At 50.1% G+C, this 18,856-nt stretch overlaps 6 protein-coding genes across 6 annotated transcripts; 3 read left to right on the top strand and 3 right to left on the bottom strand.

The window, feature by feature from the left end:
* Window positions 1–1,098: 1,098 nt before the first annotated feature.
* abr2 (laccase abr2) lies at window positions 1,099–3,266 on the bottom strand (the record flags this gene model as incomplete). The annotated part of the gene is made up of 5 exons (XM_057246284.1): window positions 1,099–2,326; window positions 2,382–2,507; window positions 2,565–2,735; window positions 2,788–3,014; window positions 3,072–3,266. 5 exons carry the CDS (start codon window positions 3,264–3,266, stop codon window positions 1,099–1,101), a joined length of 1,947 nt encoding a protein of 648 aa, XP_057091633.1.
* Window positions 3,267–5,282: 2,016 nt separating this feature from the next.
* Window positions 5,283–6,032, top strand: N7529_010758 (uncharacterized protein; the record flags this gene model as incomplete). Its single annotated transcript, XM_057246285.1, has 1 exon — window positions 5,283–6,032. The coding sequence occupies one exon, from the start codon at window positions 5,283–5,285 to the stop codon at window positions 6,030–6,032; it is 750 nt and encodes a 249-aa protein (XP_057091634.1).
* Window positions 6,033–6,046: 14 nt separating this feature from the next.
* Window positions 6,047–9,646, top strand: N7529_010759 (uncharacterized protein; the record flags this gene model as incomplete). Its single annotated transcript, XM_057246286.1, has 1 exon — window positions 6,047–9,646. The coding sequence occupies one exon, from the start codon at window positions 6,047–6,049 to the stop codon at window positions 9,644–9,646; it is 3,600 nt and encodes a 1,199-aa protein (XP_057091635.1).
* A 314-nt stretch (window positions 9,647–9,960) lies between these two features.
* N7529_010760 (putative exopolyphosphatase) lies at window positions 9,961–11,358 on the bottom strand (the record flags this gene model as incomplete). The annotated part of the gene is made up of 1 exon (XM_057246287.1): window positions 9,961–11,358. The coding sequence occupies one exon, from the start codon at window positions 11,356–11,358 to the stop codon at window positions 9,961–9,963; it is 1,398 nt and encodes a 465-aa protein (XP_057091636.1).
* A 140-nt stretch (window positions 11,359–11,498) lies between these two features.
* N7529_010761 (1-aminocyclopropane-1-carboxylate deaminase/D-cysteine desulfhydrase) lies at window positions 11,499–12,671 on the top strand (the record flags this gene model as incomplete). Its single annotated transcript, XM_057246288.1, has 1 exon — window positions 11,499–12,671. The coding sequence occupies one exon, from the start codon at window positions 11,499–11,501 to the stop codon at window positions 12,669–12,671; it is 1,173 nt and encodes a 390-aa protein (XP_057091637.1).
* Window positions 12,672–13,050: 379 nt separating this feature from the next.
* N7529_010762 (uncharacterized protein) lies at window positions 13,051–18,487 on the bottom strand (the record flags this gene model as incomplete). The annotated part of the gene is made up of 6 exons (XM_057246289.1): window positions 13,051–14,155; window positions 14,207–16,869; window positions 16,921–17,012; window positions 17,064–17,930; window positions 18,011–18,059; window positions 18,134–18,487. The coding sequence occupies 6 exons, from the start codon at window positions 18,485–18,487 to the stop codon at window positions 13,051–13,053; spliced, it is 5,130 nt and encodes a 1,709-aa protein (XP_057091638.1).
* Window positions 18,488–18,856: the final 369 nt, after the last annotated feature.

Genomic DNA, 18,856 nt, shown 5'->3' on the forward strand with positions numbered 1-18,856 from the left:
TTTAGTAATGATGTTGACGCTTTCAGAAGGTTACAGCCGCTGCATCCTCTAGTCACGTGATGTTCTTGCCCTACGTGGCCGGGCCACTCGTACCTATGGCACATCCAAACGCTTGATGAGCTTTCAAATACGAGGAAAAGCCTCAGAATAGGTTCCTAATCTCACTAAAATCTTTATTTGGTCTGTTAGAGCTACGAAGAAATAAATTGAACCCAAACAAATCCAACTCACAGCAGTTAGCGAACCGACCATCGGAATTAGGAATGCTAGATCGGAATGTGACTAAAGACAAATTCAAGCAAACGGTTCGTAGATCCCTATAGAACTAAGTAACAGAATGTAGATCCTTTGAAGGCATCATCATAATATCTCCCATACGTCATGACTTGGGCTTTGGTGCCCAGGTGTAATAATTTCTGGAACTTTAGCTACAACCATTTCACCATCTAGAATAAAGGCGTGATATGAGAGGACCTGTAACCTATTCTAAGGTAGTATTTGGACATGCAAAGTTTTGTTGGAAAAATAAATTACATCCTCAGACCCGGGTTTGAGGAATATATATTACCCCAAACGTGGTTTAAACATTGTGCATAGTATATCATTGGTAGACAGCATATTTGGGAAACATATAATGCAAAAACAAGCCACCTTAGAGCTCATATAATTACTGTTTTCCCAATGAATATCACAGAGTATGCACATGGATCTCCAGACGATCTCCTGAGGGCAAACAAGAGTTGCTGTGAAGAAGTTGATCAAGGAGGGTCATTAGCGGCGACGGACTGCATCCCCTCGACGAAGACCTGCGAACAAATCTGCTTATGGCAATGTAATCAACCTTTTGAATTGAGGGGAAATAATTGATTGGAATTCTAGCTATTATGGCCGCTGATTCTATGCAAGACCAGAATCAGCTCACAAAGCCGGGAATATTAGTGCAAGTTTGACGCAAAATACAAGTTTCGTCTACCACTTCTGACTTTGGTAGTTTTGATCAAAAGGCGGAGCGGATCGCTAGCTTTCTCTAGCGGACCTGCGCCTGTGATAGCAGTGCTCAATAGCATCATTGGCCGCCTTCTCTCCAAAATAGGGCTTCTACTGCTTTGCAGGCGATATCCCAACAGGCATTTCTGGAGCCGCAGACCAAGTATTCCTTCCGGCAGAAATAGGGATATAAATGAGAGGCTCGAGTGGCGATGAGTCAATATCCTGAGTATCATCCTCGTCTTGGTCAAGGGGTCCGGCCTGAATACCTGGGCTCTGGTCTTCTCCGGCTGGCACTTGAGGCCACACATCAACACCATCGAGGATAGCAATGGCCATTCCATTCGACATATGCGTTTCGATATGGCAGTGGAATAGGAACGGGCCCGGGTTAACAACCTGGTACCGCACAATCATCCATGTTGGACCGGTCGGGCCATTTGTAACAAAGGTATCTCTCATTTGAGGGTTTTCCATTTGGAAAAACTCGGGGTGCTCAGCGTAAGCCTCCTCAGTGCTAGACCAACTGAAAAAGCCAGGACCGACACCCAGAATGAAAGCTTTGTTGGAGTGCTTGTGCATGACATGAGGGGCTTGTATGGCAGGAGTGTTAGGCATTTCACCAAGCTGTAGCAACAAATCAACCCATGTACCATTCTTGGTCTGAATGGTAGTACGGGGATCCAAATTGTTCTTTGCGTTGATGTCATAGAGAATTGGGTCATCCCAGTTGGCCATCATGTCAAACAAGCCACCCCCTGAAGTAGTCCAAGTGTAGGCCGAGCCTGTACGCCCGATTGTCAGATTGACTAGTTGATCGGCAGTCTGAGGGATGGTGACAGCAGGGTAAGGCTTGATGGCCCTGTTGTCCAAGGGAATAACGGAAGTGGAGGTATTCCTGCCACCATAGTCCACGTAAGGATTAGATGGAGCGATGTCATCAGAGCCTTTGTATCTTAGGGTAGCAAACCCGGAGATGACCTGATCGCCTTGTGTATCAGGAACCCGGATAGTATAGTCCTTCCAGGCCCGGTCAAGCTTGATCATGGCTGCATACCGCTCTCCATTGAAGATGGGAACAGTCTCAGCTAGTTGAGGCTCGATATAGCTACCGTCAACCTCGTAGATATACATTGGATGTTCGTCAATTGAGAACATGAGAGCCTTGAGAGAGGAGGCGCTAATGAATTTGAGGCTGACCCAGCCGGCATTGGGGTCGGCTTCAATAATCTCATGGAGGCCAGTAGTAGCATTGCATCCGGAGTTTACACCAGCTGGAATTCTGTCTACATAAGTAGGGGGAAAGTTTCCCTGGGTTTCGTAAATGTTGGGCAGACATCTAGTGTATGTGTCAGTCAAGAAATCTTGTTCCTGCAAGTTGGGAAATGACTTACCCCTTATCACTTAGTGGCTGGTTGTCAATAGCAGTTTTCAGGTAGGAAAGTTCCACAATTGAGATTTTCTCTGTTCCGGGGCAATACACTGCTCCGCGGCCGTTGATAAGGACACTATCAGAACAGCTGGGATGTGTCATGTTAGTAAGTTGTACTCTGAAATTTGATTGTAAGCAATCTCACAAAATGCCAAGGCGGCTATCTTCCATGGCTTTCTGATATTCGGACGAAGTTAAGTGGTCCCAATCAGAGAGGATGACAAGCTGAGGATTCTTTTCCGCTCTTTGCATTGCCTCGATGTCTTGCGTGTTGTTCGAGATAAGATGGAAAGGTTGAGGAACATCAGGGCCAGGACTGTGTGGATCAGCTTTGCATATTGAATTGGCGTAGATTTGAGGTAGCTTACTTGATCCAGATAGGTCCATAGAGACCATCCATCATGTCAGCTTTAGCATGGGCATGGTACCAGTAAGTTCCATACTGAGTGGCGGTCCAGCGGTATGTCCAGCTATGACCGGGTTGAATTGGCTTTTGGGTGAGACCAGGAACTCCGTCAGACCACGGAGTATTCCTCTGCTCAATGCCGTGGAAGTGAATTGTAGTATTGAAAGGCATGTTATTGTGTACAACAAACTATGAGCGGTCAGTATACACAGCCTTCCGGGATTTTGGATTCCGCGGAAAACTCACTTCGACATCATCACCTTGGTCGAGTCGTAGCTCAGGACCAGGAAATTGATCATTCATGAAGATCATTTCCCTCAAGTTGCCATCCGGTGCACCCTTTTGCCAAGTGAGGTTCAAGTCAAAGTTAACTTGTTTTGCATGAGACAAAGGCAAAAGCCCGGTGGCAGCCAAAGCCGTGAAGGTCTTCAATAATGCCATTGTGATGACACGTTCGATAGCAGAAGACAATCTCGAATTAAAGGAGTAGATAAAGATTTGAACTTGGTTCAATGGCCTTGATGGTAATTTACCGGAACCTTGCAGACCTCGACGGCGGGATGATCATCATATTTGAATTGTTTGCATAGAAACTATAATATGGAGAGCCTGGACCTATGTCGCCGCTTCTGGCCTACATGGTGAGGGACTTGAGCTCCGAAACCAAGTTTGCATTTTTGACAAAGTCTGTTAGGGCGAGCTGACTGATGTTTGACAGATTTGCATGGTTTGGCAAAGATAGAAATTTCGATTTATCATTGGAGAATGTGGAGGAGGCTGGGGAAGCGTTGACTGTGGGCGATGTTCCGTTCTCTAAAGGAGATGGTCCGGGCTGGAGAGTGGCTCAAAGATTTGATCATGTTTTGAGAGGTGTCAGTTGCCAGATTCAGTATGTCATGCAAGGGCTGAGCGAAGTGTAGTGTGTGGCTGGGGAGTCCTTCGTTGGGACAAGAATGCGACCTTTACCCGATCCAGCATCTGGGTGCGATATGGCGTTGGCTATGTGGGCTTTGAGTATGTGGTAAGTGCCAATGACTTGGCAGCTCAAAACAAATTTCATTGTGATTACAGTTCTGGATTTGTTTGCGTATACGTACTGTGACCAAAAAGTATATTGGGTGAGGGTGAGGGTGAGAGGATTTATGAGATTGGCAGCGGCCGTCGACGTGCTCTACTCAATATTTCACCGGCCTCAAGCTATATTACCCATATAATCATAATAATCCAACAGAAAGCAGGTCTGCATAGCTATGAGGGGAAAAGAGACAATAGCCTGGCAATGGAACTATGGTGCAATTTGGCCAGCTCAGTATTGCTTCAATTGAATGTCTGATCAAATGGAGGAAAATCCAAGGCATTCTATAATGATCTAACTAGTCGAAACTCAGATTCCTGGATAATCCTTATAATGACGAGAATGACGTTCGAGAAAGCAAAATTGATCAGTATGAAGCCGTTGTTCAGCTAATTTGGCGGACATTCGAGAGGTGGTAGGCATACGGCGTCAAAGTACCCAAGAGGCCAGTCACATAATCCCATATGAGACCAAATTCTATACACTGCCGAATGGAAGCTCATGTATAAATTCGAGCTTCGATGACAGTCCGGCAAGCGAGGAGTAGTACCAAGTAAAGCGGACCCATGAAGCCAAAACGCACAGACGACTTGGGCGGTGATCAAGCATAATATAACGAAGTTGTAAGAAATATACCTTTCTGTCCGATCATGTGGGATCTTAGGACAATATCATTTTGTCAAAGGAAAAGATTAGAATAAAGATTTAACTAGTTGTTGTCTTTGTTGATGGGAACCATGGATCAGTTGCGGCTCTGGGACAAGCATATCTTCATCCATGGATGAGTTCCGAGGAATCAAATGCAATATCTACTCCATAGTTGAACTTTTCTTTCTTTGTCTTTTTTTTTGAAAAAAAATGAAGATTCAATAGCTAAATATTTTTAGAATCGAAATTACGTATATTACGTAATGCACAATAAGCTTATCGATAAGAGATCCTCCTACACTAGTCCCGATTGGGAGCTGTAAACACTGTAAACACCGGGGCAACATTGCAACCCGAGCGCCCCCAGTCCTCAGGCCTCACCGCGGTCTCTCTACTCCCACTCTCTCCACGCCTCCGCAGTTATCTGTCTGTTGGTCGCATTTGGTGCATTTGCATTTCTTCAATTCTGTTTTTTCTTCCTGTTCCATATTTGCTTTATATCTCTCCAATCCCAACGATGCTGATTTATTGATTGTTGTTATCCCTGCGGCCGTACATTGTCATCTCTCCACGCTGTTTTGAGTCCGAATCAACCACGCCACATCGCCGATTGATACACATTCACCTAACCTTGATCTGAAATTGGGGCCTCTGGAATTGCGCCAATAGTTAAATCGTTGAATTAGGTTGATCCCGGGTCTTGCGCTCGGCCAGACACGGTACAAGTGGCCGCCATGTCTCAACTTCCCGCACGCTTCCCATGTTGGTGCCGAGCAGTGTACTCTTGGGGCGGAGAAACAACCCGAGATTTGGGATTTGTGGAGGGTGATTTGATTGAATGCTTGAATGCGGGCGACGGACAATGGTGGATGGGTCGGTTGCGCCGTGACAGGCGCGCGGTTGGACTGTTCCCATCTAACTTTGTCGAACTTCTGAGTGAAGACTTTGTGCCCGTCAGCCGTGATACCAGCCCTATGGTGTTAGCGGGATCCTCACCGATCAACAATCCCACATCAGCCCCCAAAAAGCAAAAGACCGTATGGCGGAAACCATTCCAAGCACACAAGGAAGCCGTGTCACCAGCTTCAGTGGCTCGGCGCGCCACTGAATCTAGTCCGGCCGCGCCCGCAATCCCACAAACACCACCTCGGGATGGAAGTGCGCCGAGGAGCACAAGGCCCTTGCGCACACATGCTTCGGCAGTCAAGAACCAAGGCTCGGTATCCCGGCCTCCAACATCCTCATCCCGGCCTTCTTCGCGTGGAGTTTCTCCCAGAACGCCGACAGAGCCTGAAAGATCGCCATCTACAATAGTTCCTAGAGGGAGCATCTCGTCCTCGCGACATTCGTCCCGTGAGCCATCTCCATATCAGGCGCAGGAGCGCCCGTCGTCCACAATGATGCCAAAGAGTAGCGTTTCGTCCTCGCGTGCTATGTCCCGCGAGCCATCTCCTTGCTCGCGCAAGAACAATCTCCTGCCATGATTCCATATGGGAACATGTCATCTTACCGGACATCGTCCCGAGAGCCATCGCCGTTACAAATGCAGGAGTATCCACCCCCAACTATCCCGCATGGAAGCATCTCTTACCGGGACTCATCGCCCGAACCATCTCCCTTGCACATGCAGGAGTACGCGCCCGCCAGTATATCATATGGAAGTATGCAATCACTTCAAGCGGCTTCGCGAGAACCATCACCTTTGCCGACACAGGAATATGCGCCATTGCCCATGGCCCATGGAAATGTCTCATCTTTCCAAGGCCCATCCAGAGAACCATCTCCGTTATACAGACATGAGCAACCTCCCGCACTTGATCGACATGGAAGTTATTCACCCTACCGTGTTGCATCTCGTGAACCATCTCCACTGCAGATGCAAGAAGAGCGTGAGGACTCCCCACCCCCGCCTCCGCCGCCTCCCCACCGTTTTACTGTCAGTCGTACGCAAACCCGTTCTCCGGGGCCCCCGATGCACTCTCAGTTACGAAGCCACTCGCCGCAACCTCCAATGCATCAACTAAGAAGTCATTCGCCGCAACCTCCTATGCATCAATCAAGAAGTCACTCGCCGCAACCTTCAATGCACCAACCACGGAGTCATTCGCCGCAGCCACCCATGCATCTATCACACGGTCGGACACCCTCTCCTCAGCCGCATCCTCACTCGCGGCAATCGCGTTCCCCTGCGCCATTGGTAATGAATGACCGCTACGTGATATTTGATCGCACTCCATCTCCATCCGCGGCCTCGACACATTCTGCGCTTTCTGCAAATTCAGCACAGTCAGACATAAATGGAAACACTCCATCTCCACTTAGGGATGCAATGGAGGATGTGATGACTTCATTAGAAGACATGGGTCTCCCACGCGACGTCCAGTCCACCTCCCCATCACCACAGTTCAATAATCCCTGGGCCCCAGAGGAATTTGACACATCACACGAAAGAACCCCACAGCCTAGCAAACGTCGGCCGTTAACCTCAATGGGATTTGATGGAAATAAAGAACAGCCCCCAGGCGGACTCGGTCACCGAAACAGCGTTTATAGCCATGATCACTATATGGATGGGCCGCCCCAGCTTAACAATTATGTTCAAAGGATGGAGAGCCGGCTGCGTCAGTTAGAAGATCAAAATCGATCATCCGAAGACCCCAAGCCCGTCCAAGATGACGATGATGGGCCGCCTCCACCACCTCCGAAACATGCTACCTATCATCCGCGAAATAACTCTCTGCCAGGAGGACACTACCCTCACTTGAAGAATCGACGTTCCGGTCAGAATCTCCGGGGAGACATTCTCAACCGAACCTTTACCAATAAGTCCAGTGCCACCAATTCTTCAAGCGGAGTTCAAAGTAATGGCACATCCATGACTACCAGCACAGACAAAACCAGTCAAAGTCTCATGAGTGGATTTTCAGCAGGAGGCTTTAGTGCGACGAGTGCCGGTAGCTTTGCCAGACGAGGGGGAAACGAGAGGCCGAACACCGCCATGGACACTATACGCTCTCGGGGGTTCAGTGACGCGCGCCCGGAAACACCCTTCACTGGGGTTTCCTATCACTCAAGCCACAATTCGTCTCGCCAAGGAGCATCGTCAGCGATTCCTTGGTCGTCTACAGTCGATCAGACGGACCACAGTGCAATTTTTGGAGGCCTCTCTACCCCCAAGACAAAGAAGCCAGGGTTCTTTAAGAAGATCTTCGAAACTGCGAAGACTGGTGCGGCCAGCGCGAGAAGTAGCATTTCAGCTCACGGCGACAGAACTGGATCTCCGACCAAGAGCCAGAGAAGCATTGACGGAATATCACCACATCTCACGTCTCGGTCCAATCGCGACAGTGCTCGCGATATGGCCGGAACTAGTACGATTGATTGGGTTCAAGTCCGCCGAGATGTTAATCGCGCCTCATCTCCCAGTCGGAATGAGAGAGTTGAGAGGGCAGAGCGGTGTCAGATGCACGATCACCCTGTGATTTACTCCGTTGAGGAATTGTACGATACTGCGGAGGGCGAGGAAAGCATCGATGGGCAGCCGATCACTGAGCCCACGAATTTCAATACAGCCAATCTCAACCTAGTTGACAAAAGCGCACGCTTCATCAGCAGTCTCCCGCCATTGACGAACCCTATCAGTCTTGCACAGGCGTACATTTGCCGACCCTACAAGAGCGATGTCCAGCGTCTCCGGGCCATTTTTACATGGGTCAGCGAGAAAATCTCGTGGGAGGAACCCGTTGATGGCCTCGAAGTTGACATGAAAAGACTGTTACAGGCTAAGCGGGGAACCCCAGAGGAAATCGCGTTGTTGGTGCATGAGATGTGCGCGGCTGTCGGCCTCCACACAGAAATCATCCGAGGATTCCTCAAGAGCCCTGGTGACGTCCTCGATTTGGACAGCCTTTCCCGTCCAAATCACTGGTGGAATTCTGTTCTCGTTGATGGCGAATGGCGCTTTATGGATTGTGCACTTGCAAATCCCACAAACCCCATGCGAAGCAAGTTTGTTTCCAACAACTCTTCCATAGCAGAGAGTTGGTACTTCCTCACGCGTCCCCTTGATCTCTGCTACACCCACGTCCCGCAATATCCAGAAGAACAACACATCTGCCCTCCCATCTCACCAGATGTTCTACTCGCTTTGCCCACGGTCTGCCCGCCATTCTTCAAGCTCAACGCCCAGATACCGGATTACGATACAAGTCTTCTCCGCATAGAAGGACTAGAGGTAATGCAACTACGCATGGTAGTTCCGGCAGATGTCGAGTGCGCAGCAGAGGTCGAGGCGCCCTCCTTCGCCCGCGACGCAGACGGCGATGTCTTCGAAAGCGGAGACATAGTGCGTAAACGTGCATTGGTACAACCTGACTGGTTCCGAGGTCAGAAGCGGATCACAATAAAGGCCGTCCTGCCAGGCGACGAGGGCCAGGGTGTTCTCAAGATCTACGCTGGTAAGAAAGGATTGATGCACACGAGCCGCGACATCCCTCATCCCCTGGCCTTGGCTCTGCCAATGCTTCACACTGGAGAGAATCCGTCTTATGAGTTCGTGCTTCGCCATCCTACGCCCCACGCCCAACGTCACGACTTGTATATCATGCAGCCGCAATGCTCGCGTCTGGCGGTAAATAATACATTTGTTTTCGCTATCCGACAACACCCCGCTGCGCCCGGATCTGCCAAAGATGAGACGATGTCCAATGGTCGCGGGTCGCCATCCTCCGTCTTCACTCGTCCATCTAGTGCATTGAGCATGATATCCAGTACCGCAGGCGGGTCGACTGTCTCCGGGGCCTCGAATGAGTTCTCAGCATCGACATCGGTCATCTCATCGTCCAAATCCACTTCTGGTCGTGATAAGGCAGCCAAACTGGCCATCCAGTCTCCCTCTGGCAAGATTCTCCGTCTCACCCGCAAGGCCGAGCATATGATCGGCGGCGATACGGGTACTGAATCAGTCACTGATGCTCCTGCCGAGGGAAGTGTATGGGAAACCGTCATTAAGATCGGCGAGCGTGGTATGTGGCGTGGCCTCGTACTTGCCGATCGAGCTGCGCGATGGTGTGTCTTCTGCGAATGGGAATGTGTTTGATTTTTTTAACATAGTATGGGAGTTTATTTTTGAAGCCTTTGTTGCCATAGATTCACTCGGTGGCTATCTGTTTGTTGCTTTTCCTCTTGAGGTTTGCATACCTGCGTTTTTTTTGTCATCTCTTCGCATACTGGGCATTTGCATCAGGTTGGCTTGGAGCATTGCATATATTGCATTCTATTTCTGTATGTTCCGATCCAGAGTTCTGGATATTGGTGTTTGAGTCCGGATTAATAGGAGTTCTCTGAAAATTTCATGGAATCAAGTTATTCAATCTACATAAACTTTCGATAGACTCTCTTACAGTAGAATATTTACAAATTAGCCACAGCTGTCCGTAGCAACGGTGCGACCTGTTTTCTACTTCCAGCGGCATTAGTCTGTACCCATAGTCTCCTCCACAGGGGGAAGTCCTGGTTCAACGCAGAGAGACAATTTCCAGTGAGCTCAGGAATGCCCTCGCCATCCAGAGGAGACCACTCAATGAGTCCAAACTTAGAAGACGCCTGCTCAACAAAAGCCTTGACACCCTCTAGAGCCGTGTCATTATCACGCGCCACACCAACAAAGAGTTCTCGGCAAAAGTGACCATCACTCGCAGTGAACGCAGTCATAACAACGAGCACATCCAAGTCTTTCTCGGCTGAAGATGCAAACGAGAGTGCCGCATCTAGAAATTGCTCTGGCTTGCCTGCTTTCTGCACAATCCATCTCATCGGCTTGACAGAGGAGCAAAAGCCCATTTTCACAGTCTTGCCAGAAGTCTGTGATGTCTCAGTCCAATCCTTATAATCGCGGTCCAAAACCTCGTCAAGAGTGAGCAGATCAAGGCTATTCTGCTTTGCACTGAGAACAGCGTTGTAAAATTTCTCCATCTCCCACTTGTGCTCGACGGTTGAGGCCTCCAATTGCCCCTTAATCTGGCCTCGCAGCGATCGCACAGCCTCGTGATCTACATCGGTGACTTTTCCCTCGGCAGTGAGGTTCGAAGTATCGATTAGCACCGCAGAAAGAGCGAGCTTTGCCACCTGCGCCATCTCCGCCGTTTCTTCCCACAGACCTCGTTGTCGCAATTCTCTGGTGATGAGAGATGCGCATGAGCCAGGTCCGGGCTGGATGATTAGCGGCTGATCCTTTGGGAGTGACTCGGCGCTAGGCATATAGTTCTCATCGATATGGTGGTCGATGCATCCCAATACTCGGAAGGACACACCTGACAACCCTGTCAGGGATCCGAAGCCCTTGTCATGGTTCGAAGGGTAAGGCAACGCATTCCAGTCGACCAGAACTGACTCCGTCAATATCTGTTTCAAGACCTTTTGGTCCTCTAGGGACTGCGCGAAGTCTGCGACGGTCAAAAAATGCTCGCGTAGGAGATTGCCCGCTGAATGTTGATTATTCTCAAATTTGTCCTCACTCCGCAGGGCGGGGAGGTTAGTTGACGACCATAGTGCAGTCACGAATTCAGGTCGCAATCGATACAACTCTGGACCTGCTAGTACATTGGGCAAGTTCAAGAGTGGGATATGAGGTCGTGGAGATTGAATTGGGAGGCGGTTGTTTGCGCAGTAGGAGTAGATAATTGCCGAGACGATGGAGTCAAGGTCAGCAGACGGGTTGCCAACCACATAGATTGGGGACTCGGACAAGGCACCCGAAATGTATTTGAGGTGCACTTGACGAGCTTGTCGCAAGAATTGGAGGAGAGTCATGTTTTTTGGTGTTTTCATCATGTCGAATAGCGCGATACGTCATGTCCTTGCTGACGTTATGCAGAGGTGACACCTCAGGAATTAGGCCAGACTATATAAATCACTCAACTTCACTTCACCTGCACAACATCCCCAAAATCATGCCCAAACCGATGTGTGTGCCTCTCCAACTCCCGGAAGCATTTGCTCAAATACCGCACTACAAGATCCTCTACCCCATTTCATCTCCCATCCACCCATTACCCTCAATCGTACCAGCAAGCGTCTCCCCGCACCAACCCCTCATCTCCGTTCACGCCAAACGGGAAGACCACTCCTCACCATTAGCCTGCGCTGGCAACAAATACCGCAAATTAGAATATATAGTTCCCGATATTCTCTCAGATACACCAATTTACCACTACCATGAAAATAACCCAACTCCACCAGGCCCCCTGACAGGCCCAGCAACAACGCTCGTAACAGAGGGCGCAATTCAGAGCAACCACACCGTGCAAGTAGCCGCTCTAGCCTGTAAACTCGGCCTGAAGGCTTTAATCCTGCTGCACCGTGGTACGGGCGGCGGTCTCCGCGCAGCACAGGATAAAGAGGCCTTCCAACGCAGCGGGAATGTTCAAATCAACCATATTCTCGGTGCTGAAGTGCGTGTCTGTGAGGAAGGGGATCCGCTAGCGTGCGATGCAACACCCCTACTTGATCAGTTGAAAGCTAGTGGCGAGAATCCTTACTGGATTCCCGGTGGTGCGAGCTTACATCCGCTGGGTGGATTGGGGTATGCGAGGGCTGCGTTCGAGATTGCTGCGCAGGAGGAGGAGATGGAGCTTGGTGGATCGGGGCAGTTTGATTATGTGTTTGTTGCGTGTGGGAGTGGGAGTACGGTTGGTGGGCTAGTGGCTGGTTTTAAGATGCTTGAAAGGATGGATGGGAAGACGAGGAAGGTGATTGGTGTTCTTAATTCACCGACTCAGCCACAGGATTATCATGAGGAGCGGGTGCTCAATTTTGCGAAGAGAGCCGCAGTTTTGATCGGACTGGATGCTTGGGACATTAGCATTAAGGATGTGCGGCTTGATGATCGGTTTGTTGGGAGTGCGTATGGCGTACTTGATGATCAGAGTAAAGAGACTTTGGAGATCATGGCACGGACGGAGGGCATGGTCTTAGACCCTGTTTATACGGCTAAGGTTGCGAGGGGAATGATGCATTGGGTGAAAGAGGGCGAATTTTCGAGTTCGGGGCTAAATGAGATCAATGTGCTTTTCATTCATACGGGAGGACAGGCTGCTCTGGGAGCTTATGCAGATGTCATTTGAAAGATAGATATAGATCTAAAGCCAGGAAGATGAAATAAGAATGGCTGGATTCAACTAGTATTACAATTCTGTCAACAGCAGCAAAGAAAGGCAGTCGTGAAAGACATAGTCTTGTGGTATGAAGAAAAAGAACAAAGAAATTAGGACACAATCGCTGGAAAACACCCCCGACTCGCCAGTCCCGTCTCTTGTAGTACACCTTTTTGAGAATTTGATCCGAAAAAATGAAACAAAAAGTATAGAAGAGGGGAGTAAAAAAGAAAGAGATAGAACGAAGGGAAAAAAAAGGCCACAGTCACAAAACAATAGGCGACCTCAAAACAAGTGGTCAGTTTTCCAAGAAAGACTGAAGATTAACAGGAAAAAGCAAAATAAATCGTCAAAGTTCTTCATCGTCAGCGTTTCCATTGGTGTCCTCGAGCCTAGAAGCATCGTGGGGTTCGGCAGGTGGAACTGATTCTTCGGGGACGGAACCAGCACGACTGCTACCATTGCTAACGACCAGGGCCTCCAGGGCCTCGTTGGCATGAGTATTGTCCATTGGCTGGGGCTCAGCGTCAGGATCGATCTCTTGATTGGTCAAATCGGCAAACACATCGTCCAGATTCTGACGCGGACTGCTGCTCGCGAATTGAGGATCATGACCAAATCGTGGGGGACTGAAGAGGGATGTCTCGATATCTTGTTGCGGAGGAGGAGACCGAGGTAGGAAAGAGGGGGACTGAGAAGCGGCGGCGTGAGGGAGGAAAGCTGAGGAGGAGGTAGGCGCAAAAGCGGGCGTGGAATCGCTAGCAGGCAAAGAATAATTGGCAGAGAAGGGGTATGGGGCAGTATTTGGATCTGACATTTGAGCCAAAGTTGGGACTGTTGCGGTAGGTTGTTCATTGCTGGGAGTTGGTGGCGCTGGCTGCAGAGAAGGAGGTGGGTGTTGGCCTGGCTGTGTGGCATCGACAGATTTGCGTTTTGTGACACCAAGGTGCTTAGGGCGAAGATGCTCCGGGAGATCCTCTGGACGATTCACTCCAAGCTGGGCCATTATTTTCTGTTGCTTGGTGGGGCGGGGCTTTCGAGTCGACAAGGACTGTTCCAGGATTGGTGGAGGCTCCGGGGCGACAGGTGCCCACTTATGAATCTCCTGTCGGAAGAAGTTGGTCTCGAATGTCAAGAGAACCTCGGCGCCCTCAATCTTGCGCAGGTAGAATATCAAAGTGGGCACCTCTTCCGTTGTTGTGCAGGCAGCATTGGTGAAACCATGCAGGAAATCGCGGAAAGCAGTCGCCTGGTTGATAATGCTTTCGAGAACTTCTTCCTCTTCCGGCTGGAAGGGCAGAGTTGCGATTTCCGCGTGCCAATCCTGGAGATCCTCCAGCTTGGGGCGAGCAGCATCGCGGGGAATTTTCTGTCGCCAATCGCAGATTGGGCAAGTGTACTTGTCAAACTCCTTAACTTTGCCGCGCGCAATCTTCAAACATTTGCCATGATACCTGCACACTGTCAGTAATGTCATCATCAATCTGGATACCTGTTTGACTTACCACTCGTGACAGACCTCGCACTCAATCATCATTCCCGCTTCAGAGTGCCGGCAAATACAGAACACGTCTCTTTTCCGTGACTTTGGGCCCCACGGATTGGGATTGCCGGTGTTTTCAAGTAGGCCTTCTGGCGAGTTATCTCTGGAAGAAGGCTCCACAGGGGGTCGGTAGCTATCTTCCAGATCGAAGCAGTACGAGTTTCGCTTCTCAACGTACTCCATGTGGGATCTCAATATGTGGAGAGGAGCGTTTGCCTTGCCGAATAATTTCTTGCCCTTTCTCATCCAGTCTTCATGGCGTTTTTGCTCTCGCTCCAAGTCAATTGCTCCGATTGGTCGACTGGTCAGATGTTCAAGGGATTCCATGAGATCGCGGATGTCCTTGTATTTTGGCCGGTTCTTCATCTCGGGATCCTTACTCTTTTCGTACAGAGTCTGGATCCGCCTCTGAGCTTCGCGCTGCTTGGTCAGAATGGCTTCAACAGCAGCGAGTGTTTCCGGATTGACTGGGAAACGGGCTGCCTGTGCAGAAAGAGCTTCGAGTTGTTGGTAATGCACAGCCTCGACCGCCATCAACTCCCTGGCCTTAAGTTCCCACGCATCGCCATGGCGAGCAAGTTCCTTAAAATGAACCAGGTGTTCATTGGTCTCAGAAAGGCCTAGCTGCTCTGCACTAGCCACAAGTTCATGGCAATCCTTGAGACTCATGTACTTATCTCGCCTGCGGGCAGCTTCGTCGGTCCATTTGATTTGGCGGGAAACTTGCTCCAAGTGCTCCAGTTCCGGGATTTCAACATTGAAGTTTTTGCCAGCTTCGATCAGCTCCTCAACCTCCTGGATTGGCCGTGTGTGCGGGTTCATCAAGGCACCATTTATATCCTGACGGAATTTCTCGATTTCGCGGGTTTTCTCTTCCAACGCCGCCATCTGTGGACAGTCGAATGAAAGTTTATCAGCCTCTGCCAGTAGGGCATAGATGTGTTCAACCCTGCGGACTTCACGATCGCGGTCGTCCAGCTGCGCTGCCTTGGTACTGGCTCTGCGCCAAGCCTTCTCGTTTTTTCTCCTGTTTTGCTGCTTCCGGGTAATGTAATTGTTGGCTTCCTCAACCCATTTATCGCAACGCTGGACGAATGCCGCAAGATCTTGTAGGCCAGGCAAGTGGTACGGGATTTTCTCACCTTCATTGAGCAAGTTATGAAGGGCCTTAAGCTGCGGCTTGGGTTCATCCTCCAATGTTTTGTCGAGCTTTTCAGACCATGCTTCCGGGATCCTGGCGCGTTCTTGGACTTTCTGCACAAGCGCCTGCAGTGCATCGTCACTCATGCGATAACGCAGGGTATGGTCAGGGCCACACAATTTCTGAGTATGAGATTGGTCACAGCAATCAAAGGTCTCCACGTGTGAGACACACACAGTTTTGCCTGATTTGTGACAACGGAACTGGGTGAGGTAAGCAAAAGCCTTGCATTGCTGGCACTGATAGTCATCCTCGGGAAGATCTTCATCTTCAACTACGAACTTCGGCTGGAAGGTCTCCGCCATAGACTCGATACCAGAGCCGGGGGTGCGAACAAATGCTTCCTTTTGTTGGTAAAGGAAAGCGGCCCTTGCACCGAGCTCTCGAACACATGTTCTTGCCAGTGCGGGCGCCAGCCACTTGGCGGTGGCGATGGAAGTATCGCGTGCAGCAGCGGTCAGCAGTAATTCGTCGTGGGAGAAACACGGGTGCCTGCGGAAGTTCTGAAGACGCTCAACGCCGGCGGCGCCGTAGGGTTCCCAGTCTGCGGGAGCAAAATTGACAGCTTCGTTGAAATTGAATCCATGATTAAAGCCTGCGTGGTACGCTTGAGGGAAGGTGAGCACAAATTGACCAGCCCGCTGATCTACTGCATAGACGTTGACACCAGCTTTGCGAAGTTTGTCTGGTGGCATCAAAGTCACAAGCTGGAAAAGCAGGTCTGGCTGGCCCTCAAAGAGCTCCGGAACTGCATCTCGCATAGCTGTCTCAAAAGCCTCGGCATCAGCACCCGGAATTCCATACCAAGTCTTCGTAGCACCAAAGTGCTGATAGTTGGCTGAGTAGGCGTAGTGGTCTTCATTATGCCAGCAGAAAGTTGAGAAGCACATGCCAACATAGACCCAGGGGACGGTCATGCCGGAGATATCAGACTTGATGTAACGGAAGAGCGAGTCTCCGTAGAATGGGAGCACGTTCAAATTCCAAGGATCGGAGGAAAACTGGTCTAGCGGGTTGCGTTCAATGGTCGGGAAACCACTTCCATGAGTGGTGGAATGAATATCAGCACCATATTCAACCTCAACTGTTTCATGTAGGTCGACAACAAGTTTCCAGAATTCAGCTTCGACGTCATCCTCAGTCTCACGTCGATGTGTGTTGAGTACGGGATCAAAAGGCATTTTTGAGGCAAAATACTTCTTTTTGAACTCATTTGCCTTTTCTTGGAATTGCTTGAGCGAGTAAACACCACCATCTTCAAATCCAAACTCCCCAGTGCCAACCAAGCACTTGGGACAGTGCCAGTCATGTTCTGTCGGAGTTGTTGTGGATGGGTCCAAACAAGCTTTGTGATACCCAAGTTCGCAACCGTCACACACAAGAATCGACTCTTGGCTATCTGACTTGCCACAAGTCTCGCATTTCTGTTGATATATCAGTATTAAAACCAAATTCTGTTCCGAAACTTTGCCTACCTCTCCGACTGGTTGAGAACCCTCTTTGCGGGGCTTAGGTGGGGCTGGGCGAAGAAGCGACATGTGGGAGCCAGCGACTGTTGGGAGCGAATCTATACAATAATTAGACAGACTTTACTTCGAGTCAAAGGGTAAAATGGTACCTCTCTTGAGACGCTTGCTGCGACGCCCATTTTCGCCATCCTCGTCATCGCCATTGTCAGCCAGGGAACTTTCATCATGGCTGATGGAACGCTTCAGAGGCTCTTCCTTTTCGCCATTGACGGGTGTAGAAATAAGAGGTTGCTCGGGATCAACCTGGGGCCCCGATACACCATTCTCCCCTTCACGCTTGATTGGTGGCCCATTATTCACCAGGTTGAAAGGAGAGCGGTTAACGGCGGTGAAGCCACCAAGGCCGACATTGTTGACAGAAGTAAAGCCTGGGGCAGCCGGGCGAGGACCAGATTCGACGGTGGGTGTTAGCTTCTCTGGGGACTTTTCCACCGGAGTATGCGCGATGGGGGTGTGGCTTATCGGGGTATGTGCCATGGGAGTGTGGGCCATTGGCGTGTGCGAAGCGGCCATTCGAGGCAGGCCAGGAGTCTCGTCACGGGTTTTCGAGGGTGTACCATTGTCTTCCGACATGGGCTTTTGCATCATGTTCATGGGAGATGGTAGAGGCGAAGGGGTGTACGGACCACCATGTTCGAGCTCAAGCTGCTGTTGAACGCCGGGTTTGGCGCGGGCTAAGTATTCCTCATAGGGCTGAAGATAGCGTTGGTAGGAGTTCTTGAGCGAAGTGGACAGCGAAGACATGATTTTGCCGCTGTACCCGAGGTCGCGACCGATCTCGGCCCATTTTTTCGTCTTGCACACAGATTCAAAACCGCCACGACTTTCGACTGCTTTCTTCAACTTGTAGAGATCCAATGGCCGCTTATCGACACTGGGGAGTCGGCTGTAGTTTGTCCCATGCTGTTTGTGGAACATGGCGAGTCCATCAACATAGTTCATATTTGCGCGGTTCCCTGTGTCAGACTGTCAGAACTGCACTGTGAACAGGTCCCACTCGCCGGGACAGCGTTATCTGCTAGACACAAATCCTTACCTCCTTCCACGGAATTTAGCTCTTGTCGACGGGTTTTGAAATGAAATCGCTATATCCCTTTGTCAGCTGTGGTCATGCGCTGAAACCAAACGCGAATGCATTCTCGCGGACGAATATTCCTACCTCTGTATCGATTGCGAATGTAGGCTGCCATCCCTCGGGTGGAATCACTCGGCAAATTCCATACCTCTTGCCTTCGGGGGCAATTTTCTGAATGTAGGCCACAGGGTCTTTGAATTCCTCTTCTGTCGGCCGGAAAGTCGGGGCTTCTGGGATCCCGTGAGGACGAATGCGCTTGGAGGGTTCACGAGGGTTGTTCGGCTGGCCCCGCCTTTCCACGGTGGAAAGATCTAGAGGCGCAGACCTGCGAGCGCTCAGAGGAACATTGTGGGAGTGCGACGGGTGGGTGCTCGAGGATCGAGTCGGCTGCCCTGCCGCAGCCGTCGAGGTCGCCCCGGCAGAGGCCGGAGCTCCCATTGTTGGGATTGAGATAAGCAAATGGGTGGGAAGATCGATATTTGGCGCGTCTGAACTAAGAATTTCGATTATCAATGACTGTTATGCGACAAACGCAGGGCGTGGAGATAGAGATATTAGGAAGGCGGCTGGCGGCGTCCTGCGATGTGAAGGAGGGATGTTCGGAGACAAACCAAATGATATGAATAGAACAAGAATTCGAATATAGAAGTATAACAAGAAAATTTGGGTTCAAAAGAGGAGACGCGATGAAGAGAGAGGAAAGATGCCCAAGTCGCAGGAAAGAAGGGTAGAAAGATGAACCTAAAGAGTGGAAACGAGATTATGTGCAGTACAGATCTACCGGGGTGGTACTCCAGAAGTACTGCC

This window comes from Penicillium soppii (genome assembly GCF_028829465.1).
Source record: "Penicillium soppii strain IBT 18220 chromosome Unknown utg000010l, whole genome shotgun sequence".
Lineage (NCBI taxonomy): Eukaryota > Fungi > Ascomycota > Eurotiomycetes > Eurotiales > Aspergillaceae > Penicillium > Penicillium soppii.